The 15,074-nt window shown below is 40.2% G+C and overlaps 1 protein-coding gene across 3 annotated transcripts in view; it reads right to left on the bottom strand.

Moving 5' to 3' along the window:
• Window positions 1-15,074, bottom strand: part of osbpl8 (oxysterol binding protein-like 8) — a 227,818-nt gene that overhangs the window by 70,009 nt on the left and 142,735 nt on the right. For all 3 annotated transcript variants that reach the window (XM_059977553.1, XM_059977554.1, XM_059977556.1), the window contains one exon: window positions 3,054-3,124. In XM_059977553.1, coding sequence (XP_059833536.1) covers window positions 3,054-3,124 — 71 coding nt within the window. The remainder of the gene's footprint in view (window positions 1-3,053; window positions 3,125-15,074) is intronic.

Raw genomic sequence — 15,074 nt, 5'->3', positions numbered from 1 at the left:
CTTTGGCAGGACTGGAGAGAAAAAAAAATGAAGAGTAGATTTAAAAGGTGAGGGAAGGGGAGAGAGAAATACCAGGTGATAAGTGAAACTTAGAGGGGGAGGGATGAAGCACAGAGCTGGGAAGTTGATTGGTGAAAGAGACAGAAGGCCATGGAAGAAAGAAGTGGGGGGTGGGAGAGGAACACCAGAGGGAGGCGATGGGCAGGCAAGGAGATAACATGAGAGAGGGGAAAGGGGATGGGAAATTGTGAGGGAGGGGTGGGGTTTGAGAAATCGATGACCATACCATCAGGTTGGAGGCAACCCTACAGGAACATAGGGTGTTGTTCTTCCAATCTAAGTGTGGCCTTATCCTGGCAGTGGAGGAGGCCATGGATGGACAGATCGGAATGGGAATGGGAAGTGGAATTAAAATGCGTGGCCACTGGGAGATCCCACTTGTTCTGGCAGACGGAGCGTAGATGTTGGGCGAATCGGTCTCCCAATCTACGTCAGGTCTCACCAATATACAAGAGGCCACACTGGGATTCCAAATCTCAATGCAGATATCTGCTAAAGCAATTCAACTAAATGTGCCTGTTCATCTAACCAACAATATTAGCATGTTTGCACTGCTCACATGTTAGGGCATTGATTTGCAAGATTATTCTAAAGCTTTAGGTCTCACCTTAATGACAGTGTACTACAGTAAACTAGAGAAGTGCAAGTCTGAAGATCAGAAAATGCATTACCAAATTTACCACTGAGGTTTGAAGTGGTTCTATACTTCCAAAGCTAAACTCTTACTGGTGTCAGTCAGTTAGACATTTGCTATTGTTGGTCCCGACTCTGAGAAACAACATAAAAAATATAGAGTGACACTTCTATACTGCACTGACAAAGTCCTTCAGATGCAATATAAAACTGAAATGAATAGAAAGCAGTGTACAGCCTCTCAAGTAGCCGATGCACCCTTCTGGAGCTCGCAATCATATCATGTTTCTATTGTTAAAGGGGAGGGAATAATATGGGCGAAGAACTAGTGACTAGGGAAATGGTTTGTGCTAATGTGATTACAAGGAACCGCAAACAATGCCTAGAAGCAGAGGCATGGAATGTAGCAGCAATGACACCCAAGATTCAGGAACTCCTCTAATTAAGTTACAGTGGGCACCCATTGTTGTAACAGAAAATTGAATTTGTTGTTAGACCTGTGGATAATCATTTTATTCTGAAATTAGGACCTAGTCTGTTACTGAATTAAGTCTTCCTGTAGCCACCATTCTGCTTTACCGGTAATCTCACTAATTGAGAATGTAACAGCTGTACCAAATTCATGCTCAGGTCGATCAGCTTTGACTGGTTTCCTGGTGCGCACCACTTTTTAATAACTCACCCTTTATTCTGAATACCAACTCTGCACGGCCATTCAGTTTGCTCCTACAGTCAGAAGCAAAGCCAACATTTATAAAGCATATATCAGGATTTGCAAAGCACTTTGCAGTCAATGAAGCCTTTTCATCATGGTCATCTGTTGTAAAAAAAAGCAACTAATCTGCCTCTGCAGCCATTCCTTTTTCTCTATGAGCTTCATGTAGACAAGGAAGTTTACTGCCCTCTGATATATATGACAATAAACCAATCTCATCTGCACAAGCAACAATGCAACCTGACTACCAGATATGCTCTGGACAATAGAGTTAATCAGGATAAACTTCCTGGATGTTTGTAGAACTTCAATGTCAGACAACATCTAACAATGCTGAAAAACTACAGCAAACTGTCAGGTCAGCAGAAAAGGTCACTGGATGCAGTTTACCATCCCTGCAGGACCTGTATGTGTCCAGGACAAAGAAATGGGCAGGAAAGATCATTGCGAACACTACCCACCCATCTCATTCTAATATGATATTTTAAGCAAGAACTAAGCACAGTATTCCAAGGTCTAACTAGAGTTTTGTGACCATGCAGAAATGGGACAATGATAGAGGAAATTGGTATGTTTTTTACCAGGTCAGAATTGTTCTCAAACTGAGTCTTAGCTTTAGGAAGACTTGCAATTGAGATGTCCTCAGGACAATGTAAAGCACTTTGTAGACATGGATTCTCAATCAGCCAAGCACCAGTTCGGAGTAACCATTCAACAAGAAGTCTGAATATCTTTTTCACCTTGGTTGCCTAGTGGTCTAATGCTAGCATGCTGAAAAGAGGAAGCTCTTCTGAGTGAATCTGATGGAAGGCTGGAAAGCTTCCAAGCCAGATCAGACAAGGCAAACAAATTCCCAATTGACACAGTCACAGTACTTTGTAATCTGCCTCACAGAGGTTGAATGGTTACTCGGTGCTGGTGCTTGGCTGATTTCTGCATGGTCACAAAACTCTGGTTAGACCACGCTTGGAATACTGTGCCTAGTTCTGGTCACCTTATCATAGGAAGGATGTGGAAGTTTTAGAGAGGGTGCAGAAGAGATTTACCAGGATGCCGCCTGGATTAGAGAGCATGTCCTATGAGGATAGGTTGAGTGAGCTGGGGATTTTTTCTTTGATGAGAAGGAAGAAAAAGGTGTCTTGACGAAGTTCCATGATGATAAGAGGCATAGAAAGAGTGGACAACCTAAGACTATCTCCTATGGAGGAAATGGCCAAAAGAAGGGGCACAATAGAAAGGGTGTTTGGAGGAAAGTATGGAGGGGGGTGACAGAGGCAAATTTTATTTTTCCATAGAGAGTAGGGGGCGTGTGGAATATAGTGGAGAGCGGAGTTGGTGGTAGAGGCAAATGCATTAAGGATGTTTAAGGAAGTCTTAAAAAGGCACAGGATGAAAGAAAAATTGAGAGCCACAGGAGGGAAGGATTAGATTGACCATGGAGTAGGTTAAAATGTCGGCACAACACTGTGGGCCAAAGGGCCTGCACTCTGCTGTATGGTTCCATGTTCTAAAAGCACGCCAGCGATTTGGATCACTCATCCTCTTGTAGCTTAGCTTCTGAAGCTTTCCCCCTCTAAATGCAAGCAAGTCACTCCAACTGTCAGATTTTATGTTAGGGAACAGAAAAATATGGAAAATATTTTACCTTGCTTTTTGATATTGTGTGAGTTGAGTCATCCTTTGATATGGACACATCATCTCTGCCTCTATCCAAGCCTAAAAGAAAAAGTTGTTAAATAACATCCAGGCACAAAATTATTGTAAAAGACAGCAGTAACCAAGACAGGTGTAAACCACATGCGACAGCATACGTCTAAAGAGTCTAGCAACAACCTCCAATTCTGAAATAACATTTACTGCAAATCATTAAAATAATTACATCTAAAACAAAATACTGCAGACTCTGGAAATCTGAAATATTTGCAGCTTTATTTGTTTGACCTACACAGATAATGCTCAAGACAATGGTGACTAAAAATAGATATGTAAATATTAGCTCAGCAATATCTTTCCAGATGGTGTTTATATCCTTAATATCATCTGCACACCTCAAACTCAAGACTTCTGTTCAACAGTCTGGGGATTAGAATTTGAAATCATTCACTGTAAAATCCAGAACAGAGATCATACTGACCCAGAAATCTCTCCAATTTACGTATGTACACATTGATGCTTATAAACAGAGAAAGTATAGTTGATCTTTTTCACTTAAATATAAACAGTGAACACTGATCAAGAGCACAAAAGAAAATAAATTACTTTCAGACAATCAAGAATGCTTCAAGTGGGTAATTAGAGAGAAAACACCATAGTTTTGATGACAATCCAGTGCCTCTCTTGTGTATTAACACCGGAAGTATATGATGGGTGGCAAATCTCAATTCCAATTCCCTCAAAAGACAGAAATCAGGCTGACATTTTAATGGACATTTTATTTTCAAACTGCTCTCAGAGGAACATAAAAGATGTGTTTTACACTGTTCAATGCAATCTGACTGACAATATGTGTACAGTTATAATGAGTATCACTCAAGTACTTTTTTGGTGGAATTTGATTAAAGGAGACATGTTCATTTGGAAAATGAACTACTTTTCATATGATCTCAGGATCTCTTACAGCCAACAGCTAAGTGAAATAAGACCATATGGCATAGAAGTAGAATTAGGCCATTCAACCCATTGAGTCTTTCTCCGTTGTGGCTTACTTTTGATCCCTCTCAACCCTATTCTACTGCCTTCTCCCTGTAACCTTTGACACCCTTACTAAACAAGAATGCTGCTGCAACAGCACGCAGTGGCCACTCCAGGAATGAATATTATCTGTAAGTAGGGGCCGTGTACAATCCTGATTTGATGGGGACGGATGGGTGAAGCACGAAGGAACATCTGGTGGAACTTTTGACATGCCCGTTTCGCTGCCACTGTTACTGTGCGATCGGAAAAATCTCTGGGAGGAAGGCCCCGAATCCTCGGCTTTGCCTGTTGCTTGGTGGCCGGGGCCGGGGTCGAAGCACTCGGCAGAGATGGTGCTCGGTGTCGGAGGGCTGGTCGGAGGCTCGAAGTTTTCGAATAGACTTGGAGTTGGCTGTGGTCGGAGCTCCCAAAGTGCTGTATCGGCAAGGTTGCGGCGCTGGAGGTTCATGGCAGGAAGAGTTTTTCTTCCTTCTACTGTCTGCGTGAGATGGTGGGCTGTCGGGACTTTGAGATTTTTTTTACCGTGCAATGGTCTGCTCTTTATCAGATTACGGTATTGCTTTGCACTGTTGGAACTGTATGTTATAATCACGTGGTTTTTGTCAGTTACTCTTTTATCAATTATAGTATTGTCTGCACTGTTATAACTAAATGTTATAATTATGTGATTTTTGTCAGTCTTTTATCAATTATGGTATTGTCTGCACTGTTGCAACTAATCGTTAACTATAACTATGTGGTTTTGTGTAGGTTTTTGGTTTGTTGGGTGGTAGTGCTGGTCTCTTGACTTGGTGTGTCTGGGTAGTCTTGTTTTGTCTGATGGGTTTGGAGCTCCTTGCTGACAAATGCACTAAGATGGTAGCACGATATTGATACACAGCAGCCTCTCCGGACTCTGGATTGGGGATTACCAAACATTATGTGGTTTTTCTTGTGTGGTCTGTTTTGTCGTGTGCTTTTTTTTGTGATATCATTCCGGAGAACGTTGTCTCATTTTTTAACTGCATTGCATTTGTGGTTTCTAAATGACAATAAACTGAATCTGAACTTATCAACAACTACTTTAAATATATCCAATGACTTGGCCTCCACAGCCACCTGTGCCATTGAATTCCACCGATTCACCACCCTCTGGCTAAAGAAATTTCTCCTAATCTCTGTTCAAAAGAGATATTGTTGTATTCTGAGGTTTAGCCCCCTTGTCTGAGCTTCCCTTACTAATTATACCCCTATGTCTAATATGAACCTACAAGGAGCAATAATTTGGATTTAACCAGCTTTATGCAAACAATCAAAAATATCATTCATTTAACACCAACAATGGCCATCTATTTTTTTTTTACTATATTTACAAAGTATAACACATACCATTTGCAGGTGAATATACTCAGTGGCCACTTTATTAGGTACACCTGCTCATTAATGCAAATATCTAATCAGCCAATCATACGGCAGCAACTCAATGCATAAAAGCATGCAGACATAGTCAAGAGGTTCAGTTGTTGTTCAGACCAAACATCAGAATGGAAAAGAAATGTGATCTAAGTGACTTTGACAGAGGAACAATTGTTGGTGCCAGACAGAGTGCTTTGAGTATCTCAGAAACTGATCTCCAAAGAATATCACCCATAACTGTCTCTAGTGTTTATAGAAAATGGCATAGGAAACAAAAACATCCAGTGGGCAGCAGTTCTGTGGGCACAAATGCCTTGTTAGTGAGAGAGGTCAGAGGAAAATGGCCTGACTGTTCAAGCTGACAGGAAGGCAACAGTAGCTCAAACAACCACGTGTCACAACAGTGGTGTGCAGAAGAATACTATACGTCGAATCTTGAAGTGGATTGGCTACAGCATTAGAAAACCAGGACCATAAACTCAGTGGCCACTTTCAAATCTGCTAAAATATCTGTTTGCTAAAGATTTTGGAGCTATTTAAGTTAATTAAACCACTGAAAAATCTTTGGCAATGTCTCAGCATTTCAGCATAAAGATACGTCCATGGATCTGCAGCACAGGTCAAGCATGGAGTTATGAACTGTGCTATAGGCTGTGTTGACATGAATGTACTCTGACAGTGGATTATCACACAGACCTGAATACGTCACATCTCAAGAATGAAGCAAGGCTGCTAATAAACAAATCAAAAATTAAAAAAAAAACAAAAATTCCAATGTGGCTCTAATAAGCATCAATGAAGGATTTAGCATGCTAAAAAAATATAAATTGTGAAATGGTAACCTTCATTTTAAAAATTCTGCATAAATCTTTACAGTAAGTCTTTGCAAGCATGTATGAATATAATAAGATTAATTACAGTCATTGGCACAAATTCATAACTAAAAATATGCCACTGCATGCAAATCAGTTTTAAACCTCTGATTTCCTCTATTATTTCAAATATTTGAATCCCCCCCAAAAAAACACAGTTCAATCATTTTGAATGGACAAAATTTAAGACTTAATCAAAACTACCATGCTTGAAAACCACACAGAGACTGGGAACCCCGCAAACTGTTGAGGTACTGAGGTGAAATGAGGTGGAAGTGGACACAAAATTTGACTTCATTGCTCTCATCATGGAGGAGGTACAGGAGTTTGAAGACACAGATTGAATGTTGAATATGAACAGCTTCTTCCCCTCTGCAATCAGATTTTTGAATGGCTGTGGACAGTACCTCACGTTTTGCTCTCTTTTCACACACTTAATTATTTCTTATTGTAACAGTAATTTTTTAATGGATTGCACAGTTCTGCTACCACAAAACAACACATTTCATGACATACGCCAGTGATAATAAGCCTGATTCTGATTCTGACTCTGACTTGTACCTCAGCACGGGAAACTCTTGACTTTTGGGTAGTGTGGTGAAATTCCTCCCCTCAGTGGTTAGGTTAGGGTGACCAGATGACTGCCCAAAATACTGAAAGAAGCATGAGCATGGGGTGGGAAACACAAAGTGCTGGAGGAACTCAGCCGTTCAGGCAGGATTAATGGAGAGGAATAAACAGTGACGTTTCGGGCCGAGTCTTTTCATCAGGTCCTGATGAAGGGTCGCAGCCTGAAACGTTGACTGTTTATTTCTCTCCATAGTGCTTGACCCACTGAGTTCCTACAGCATTTTGTGTTTGCTCCTCTGGATTGTCACCATCTGCAGAACCTCTTGTGTTTATGATCATGGTGTGACTGGCTGACCACGATTTCTCGTGGAGTCAGCAAAGTGACTTGCAATGGGCTACAGAATTTTCCATTACATCTCAGAGTGCTTATAAAAGTATCTTGCCAATTAACAACAGCAACATGAAAGCTCCACATTCACATTAACAATATCAATGATGCACATCACTGTTTATAGTTATCTGATTTTGGTTACCCATCCTCCAATCTATGATTTTGCTAATTAGCAATGGCAATGACTTTGCTTCACGAATACATTAAATGCAATTGATATTTAAATAAACATTTATTTCTCTTATGTTGGGCAGCAGGACAGCATAGTGATGATTGCATTAGCTTTACAGTGTCAACAGAGGACTCTCTGATCTACGGGCTGTTCCCAGGGACGTACACTGAGACCAACATCCGGTGCTGATGGCAGATCATCAACTCGGTCAAAGACGTTCTTTGGTCAGCCCGAAACTTGATGGTCTACCAGCACACGGAGATGTCCGTGGGGGAATGCTGCCGACTGGCACATTCTCGGCTGCAGGAGTACGTGCTGAGGGACACACTCAAACTCGGTGCAGCCACCGCAAGGGCCCGGTGGGGAAGGACCACAGTCTAGGGTCCTTCTCCCATGGGAGTTGAGGTGTGAGGGGTTGGGGGTATACCCCCTGAATGTAAATATGAAAGAATAAAGTGCCACGTGGGTGGCAAAACATTAGAACTTTGAAAACGTAAAGACAGTAATGGTACCAACTGTAAAGAATTGAAAGTCTTTGAATGGTTATTGTATATAATTTTATTTTGGAATAAAGTATATTTTGTTTAATAAAAAAAATTTCTCTGCATGGTTTGCTGTGACAAATAAAACCGATCCAATCTGTGTTAAGATTCATTGTAATCACTGGTTATAACATTTAGCAATTCAAAATTCAAAACAAGAATAAGGCACTATGTTTTTGCTTACTAGTTGATGGCCTGTGGATGCTGCTGACAACACTATCACTAAACCCATCCCAAATTTTTTTTTTACACAGGCATGCTTTCTACTGAGAGTGGTGGGTCCCTGAAATCTACTGCCTGGGTGATGGTAGAGGCTTTTAAGAGATGTTTCAACAGGCACATGAATGTGAGCAAAATGGAGGGATGTGAACAGAATGGATTAGTTTAGTTGGCCATTTGAATACTAATTTATTCAGTTCAACACAACACTCTGGGCTGAAGGACCTTTTCCTGCGCTGAACTTAATGTTTTAAGTTCCATTACCTAATAGACTCCAAAATGAACTGGCAATTAAGATCAGATTAGTGGCATCTACACTCACACCTGGGAAACAGATCGGGATAAGAGGATACAGGTAGACCGGATGCTTCCGGATCAACATTCCAGAATCCTGACTTAAGATTGTTTAATGTCATTTCCAGTACACAAATGTAAAGGAGAATGATATAATTGTTACTCCGGTTCCAATGCAACACAAGAAAAACACAATAAATATAAATACAAATACAGAAGATATTATAAATGTATAGGTTGATTGCATGTCCATAAAGTGTCTGTACTAACAGGAAATGATGAAATAGTGGTGGTCGATTAGTGGATGCAGGTGTTGATCAGACTATCTGCTTGGAGAAAGGAACTGTTTTTGAGTCTGGTGGTCCTGGTGTGGATGCTACGTAACCTCCTTCTTCATGGGTGAGAACTACCAAATTACATTACAGGTTGACCATCCATTTTCCAGCACCCTCAGTTCCTGAGCCTTGCTGGATTAAAAGAGATCACACAATAATAATGGGAAAAATTGAATTTAGAAGCTTAAAAAGGATTATTAATTAAACAAAAATTAAATATAAATTTACTAATTATCGTGTTTACAAAGAATGTTGCTTATTGGTGATCTTTTTAAACATTTCATCCAGGCAAAGTTGTTTCATGTGTTTTGATCACTCCGTATGTAATTTTTCTTCCATCAAATAAAAATTTATTAGCTCTTGTTCCATCACAATGGTACATTTTTCTAACCCTTTGATTAAATCACTCAACAATTCAATTAACTTGTCAATAGTAAATCTTCCAGTTTCATCCATTTCATCATCATCGCTGCCATCTTCATCACTTGCAGTGTTTTTATCAGCACTCAGAACACTGTCTATCATTTCCGAGTCCGTAAGGTGATGCACAAAGGTGTTTCATCGTCAACAATCACCCACTCTGATAGATTTTCTTCATTAAGACTACTTGCTATATCTTTGAAAGCAGGTACTGTAATAGCTTTTGCATATGCAAGCAAATCGAACATCTACTTTCTTCCTTGGTACACAAAATCCTGTAAAATAGTTGCATGCATGTTCTGATTCCAGTTCTTTATGGAACAACTTAGTTTGGTTCATTATCATACTGTCCGACAAGCTGGCGAAACCATTCAATCATCACTCAATCATGCTCAGTGCTCTTACCAACTTTCAGAGAACTGCAATTTTTTTCACTTTGGTGCTTTGTTAACACAGTTAACAAATGAATGCCATGTAAGTCACACAGCTTATGCACAGAAACACCTTGGTCCAGTTTTTTCAACATTTCAACCTCCTCTTGGATCAATATGGATGGAGGTTTATGTTTGACACCACCACTGGTACTTGAAGTAATCTTAGAAGCTGCAACTAGGGTTAAATTTACATAAAATAAACAAAAATAGGCACAAAATATCAGGAGTACCACCAACAAGTGCAATGTAAATAATAAAAATGACGTGCTTTTGTCAAAATGAGTCTCACCACAAATGGCGCTGCATACATTACACACAGTGCCATCTGGTGGTCACCCAGTAAACCACATCTCATAATTTCATCTGAATTAAAAGATGAGCCAAAACAAATGGTCAACCTGTAATTATTTGTGAATGTGCAGTGATTTACCCATTTCTCTGTCATTTAACATGATCCAACGATAAAAACATTTGGAAATTCAAAACTCTATTTCCATCTTTCACCCTTTTAGAAAAGAAATCCATGTATTGTTGTTCTCCTCTATGTGTTAACAGCTCCATAAAATCCAAAGAAATGCTTTCCGAATAACCATAGATGGTTCGTGGGTTCCCCCACCATAATTGGGGCTGCCCTTTGTAAGCTTTGCTGATCATCATGTTGGCAATCTTTCAACTGTCTCGTAAGATGATGGTGCATTTGATCGCAGTGGCTACTATGGGGTCCACCAAAGGTGTTATTGTCCTTTTTAAACATATTTTTATAATTACAAGATCCAGCTGGACATTAAGAACTTAAAGTATGGCAAGTCTACCCCATCAGCAAGTTGCTCATTGGTGGGGAAACTGAAAGAGCTGGATGTGGTATAGATCATGCTGCTGCCTGCGTCAGAGAGATGTCCAGTGTGCAGTCTAACAGCGAATGATTAGCTTAGTCACTTTTCTTGTGACTGCAAGACCCTATCAGACATTGTTAATGTGGAATGTTGTAAGTCTAATTCACAGATTTTTTGGCAGATGGCAGGGGAGCTGTGTGACACTGATTGTGGTGAGGACTAGGCCTCAAGACATGGAGTTGCCCGTTTCCAGTCGCCCAGGACAGAGGTTATTGGACTCTGCACTCCACTGGAGGTGGTATGGCACGGTGTCCAAGCTGGAGTCAGTGCTGCCCCCCAGTGTTCACTCGGCAGAAGGGTGTTCGACTGCAGATTACTGCAACATTCATGGACTCAAGGCCCTGGACTATATTTTTTTTGTATGATTATATTTTACTGGTATCTTATACGTGCTATATGGTCGTTGTGTAACATGTCACTGTTGGTGCTATGTTTTGCACGTGGGCCCCGGAATAACGCTGTATTGTTTGGCTATATTCACGGGTATTCACATATGGTTGAATGACAATTTAACGAACTTGAATCTCCACTGCAATCCTTAATCCCCTTGCCTTATGTGCTATGAAGCTGTCTAGGTGATATTATATCAACTGGGACTGACTCACCTATCAGATTCCTTCTTCTTCAGCCTATTACCTCGCAGCTTTTAACTTCAATCCCCCCCCCCCCATCCCATACATCCACTTTACCCCTCACCTGGTCTCACCCATCACCTGTCAGCTTGTACTTCTCCCTCTCCCCACTCACCACTTAACCCCTCACCTGGTCTTACTTATCACCTGTCAGCTTGTACTTCTTCCTTTCTCCACTCGCCACTCACCTGGTCTCGCCTATAGCTACCAACTTGTACTTCTCTCTCTCCCCCCTCACCTTCTTATTTTGGCTTCTTCACCCTCCCTTTCTAGTCCTGATGAAGGATATCAGCCTAAAACACTGACTGTTTATTCTTCTCCATAGATGCTGCATGACTTGCAGATTTCCTCCAGCATCTGGTGTGCATTCGTCTGGATTTCCAGCATCTGCAGAATCTCGTGTTTATGGCTTTCAGTCTCAATTGTCTTTTCCTAACAATTTTTCTTCTTGTCTTCAAAATCCTGTTTTCCTTATTGTATTACATTCAAACTATTCTCCACGGACTACAAAATATTCAGTATTATACCAATGCAAGGAGTTCTTAATGATTCAGAAACTGCAATTTGATTTACATTGGGAAGTCTTCATATATAGAGAATAGCCAAAAAGGTGAAAACCAATTCTAAATTGCTTAAACATTCAATGCCTTAAGAAATTAAGAGGGATTTGAAGGTAATCTGTGGGATTACTCATTTCTTTTTTAGATCTGCTAAAAATTAAGATCTCTGCCTCCCTAAAAGAACATCATGAAGTTGTTCATTGCTGGAGGCAATCCTAATACGAAAGGAAACCTACACTCATTGACCATTTTATTAGGTACACCTGCTCTTTAATGTAAGAATCTAATCAGCCAATCATGTGGCAGCAACTCAATGCATAAAAACACGCAGACAAGTAATTTCTTCCCCCACCCCACCCCCAGTAGCCCTGTCTGGCAGTGCAGATGTTATGCTGTTGGGTGCACATGCTGGGCTGATGCGCAGCATGGACACTCCTGTTTGTGCTTGTGCACACAGGACAGTGGCCTTCCTTGACGTGCCCTGTTCATTGTTGCTTCCGCTTTCAGGGAGGGGACCTGACTGATGGGTTGGTGTGTCCTGTTTGTGCTGGCACGTGCTCTGTGCTGGCCCAGTGGAACAGTTCATTTGGGGGGATGGGAAAGAGTGCTGGCTCCAGGAAAATGGTTAGTTATTGATTGATTTTACTGTGTGGTGTCGTTGTGATCTTGTTGTGATGAATGTATTTGTGGACATTTGTGATTCCAAAGAAGATTATGAATTCCTTCTTTTCTTTTTATGTAAATGTTCCGGCTCATGGTAACAATTCCCCTCTCCCGCATTCTAAGGAGATCCTTATTCAAGGGCTGATTTTGGTGTAAGTGGGGTGGGAGAGAGGGTGTGGTAAGGTGATGTGTTTTACTTTAGATTTATGTTTTGGAGATGTAGTCCTATTGGTCTGATGGTATATATCTGCATTTTCTCTTTTGTCATTGTTGTTATTTTTGCCATTTTTCTGCACTGTAAATATTTTTGCACTTTTTCCAAAAATTTTTCACCTTTGCATTGAGTGTACTATTGCAGCCTGCCGTCTGATTTTTAAAGTCCACACCTCCATAAGGGAACACAATCCTCACCAAAATCCACTGTGTGACAAACCCCTTTAAAAAAAAACCCTCACAACAAAGACCATCAAACATCCAATGCACAAAAAACAAAAGATCAAATTGCACAAGCAGCAAAACACAAGCAAATAACATACAGAACATTAAACATCAAACTGCAGAGTCCTCGAAACAGTCCAGGAGCCATAGCCAGTTCCACACTTAAACGCCTCAATCAAATCGCACAAATTGTTTAAAAAAAAAGAGTAAACAAACACACATGGAGACTGTGGAGTGATTGTTGGTGCCAGACAGGCTGGTTTAAGTATCTCAGAAACTGCTGATCTCCTGGGATTTTTATGCACAACAGAGAATGGTGTGAAAAACAACAAACATCCAGAAAAACAACAAACATCCAGTGAGAGGCAATTCTATGGTTGAAAACACCTTGTTAATGAGAGAGGTCACAGGAGAGTGGACAGAATGGTTCAGCTGACAAGAAGGTGACAATAACTCAAATAACCACTTGTAACAATATTGGCGTGCAGAAGAGCATCTCTGAATGCTTAACACGTTGAACCTTGAAGTGGATGGGTTTCGGCAGCAGAAGACCACGGACATACACCCAGTGGCCACTTTATTAACTACAGGAGGTATCTAATAAAGTATCCACTGAGTGTACATACCTCTACACAAATGCTTCAAATCATCCAGACACCACTGCCAGCTAATTCTTTATCATTTCTGTGGCTTAAAACTGTAGCTGACATTTAATACACAGTTGTCATATTAATAGCTGAGGCACAATCATAATCTCACTTTCAACCTGAAAGGAGCAGAAGATTAATTAAGTTAATGATGAACGTGTTCCCCAGGCAGACAGTGAACAGTCCGAGATGGAATTGTCAATGAGTAAGCGTACAGAGGTCATAACTTTAAACTACCATATTAAAAAAAAGTGCTCTGTTAAATTAGATACAGTGCTTTCAGATTGTTGAATTATGTACTCTTCTGGAACTGTCACCAGAAAGTAATCTAACCTCACAATTGACAATTTGCTTAATTGTCATTAAATGTAAGAATGAAAAGGCATTGTACGACTTATTCGTGTAAATAATTTGTTATGAAGGAAGCTTATGCAAAAAAGTAACAATTTCCTTAAATGTTTCTTTCATTTTCAGTTAATTAGTAAGTACTGCAGATATTAAGTGCTGCAGATATTCCAGGTTGTCCAAAATAAGGTATTAAATAATTCTATAAACAAAGTGACTGATAAGCATTGTAATTGAAACTGGAACATTTTGTCTCGATATTCTGTACCCAATCGAAACTACAGCCCTCTATAAGCTAAAATAAAGCACATTGTATTTTAATCTTTTTATATGTTAGTTATGCTTCAAAAAAACTGCAAACTGTTGTGAGGAGAGCAAATGATACTACACACCTGATAATACTGGAGCAAGCTCATTGTAGCCACCAAAAGAAGCATTTCTGGTGAGTTTCTGTCCATCAACACGGGATGAGAGCACACTCGGAAGCCCAGTGCACAGGGAGAACCTGCGGCGCATCAGATTCTCGTCCTTCATGCTGTGGATATTCAGCCTGAGACACAGGTCTACCCATAAGCTGAAATCAGTGTGCTGCTCAGGTGGAGGCTGAAGCAACTGCAGCTGCAAGGCTACTAATCAATGACTGAACAACTAAAGGAAAACGCTGGTCCCCGTGAACAAGATGAGACACTGTACTCTGCTCCCAGCAACTGGACAACAAAATGAAAGCAGATTTACAGCACTGTAGCCAAGTACCTGAATTTATCAGTATTTATCCCTGAATTTGGAGAACACTCTTTTTAAAAAATTTGCCTTCAGTACTCAAACCCAAAGCATTAAAACTTGGTTTTGAACTTCAAGTTAATATCACAAACATCTTTGAAATCTATAAAGCACCTAATCTCTCCATGCCTGCCAATAAAATTAGCTCCTATATTGACTCCTCTCTGCAGTATCAGCGATTCCAGTTCAGTTTTCTATTGAGTCACAATCTCATAAATTTTCTTTTCTTTATTCCTTTCAATTTTACTTAGAATACCATTCAAAATTAGGAGAAATGTGTAGATCTACAGTTATTACAAATTAAACTATTCCCTCCACTTATATTCAGTTATAAGATATGTCACACAGGAAGCAATTTTATTCTTAGACC

Source organism: Hypanus sabinus, chromosome 8 (assembly GCF_030144855.1).
Source record: "Hypanus sabinus isolate sHypSab1 chromosome 8, sHypSab1.hap1, whole genome shotgun sequence".
Taxonomy (NCBI): domain Eukaryota; kingdom Metazoa; phylum Chordata; class Chondrichthyes; order Myliobatiformes; family Dasyatidae; genus Hypanus; species Hypanus sabinus.
Note: the sequence above shows the minus strand (reverse complement) of the source record. Positions and strands in the feature narration are given on the sequence as shown.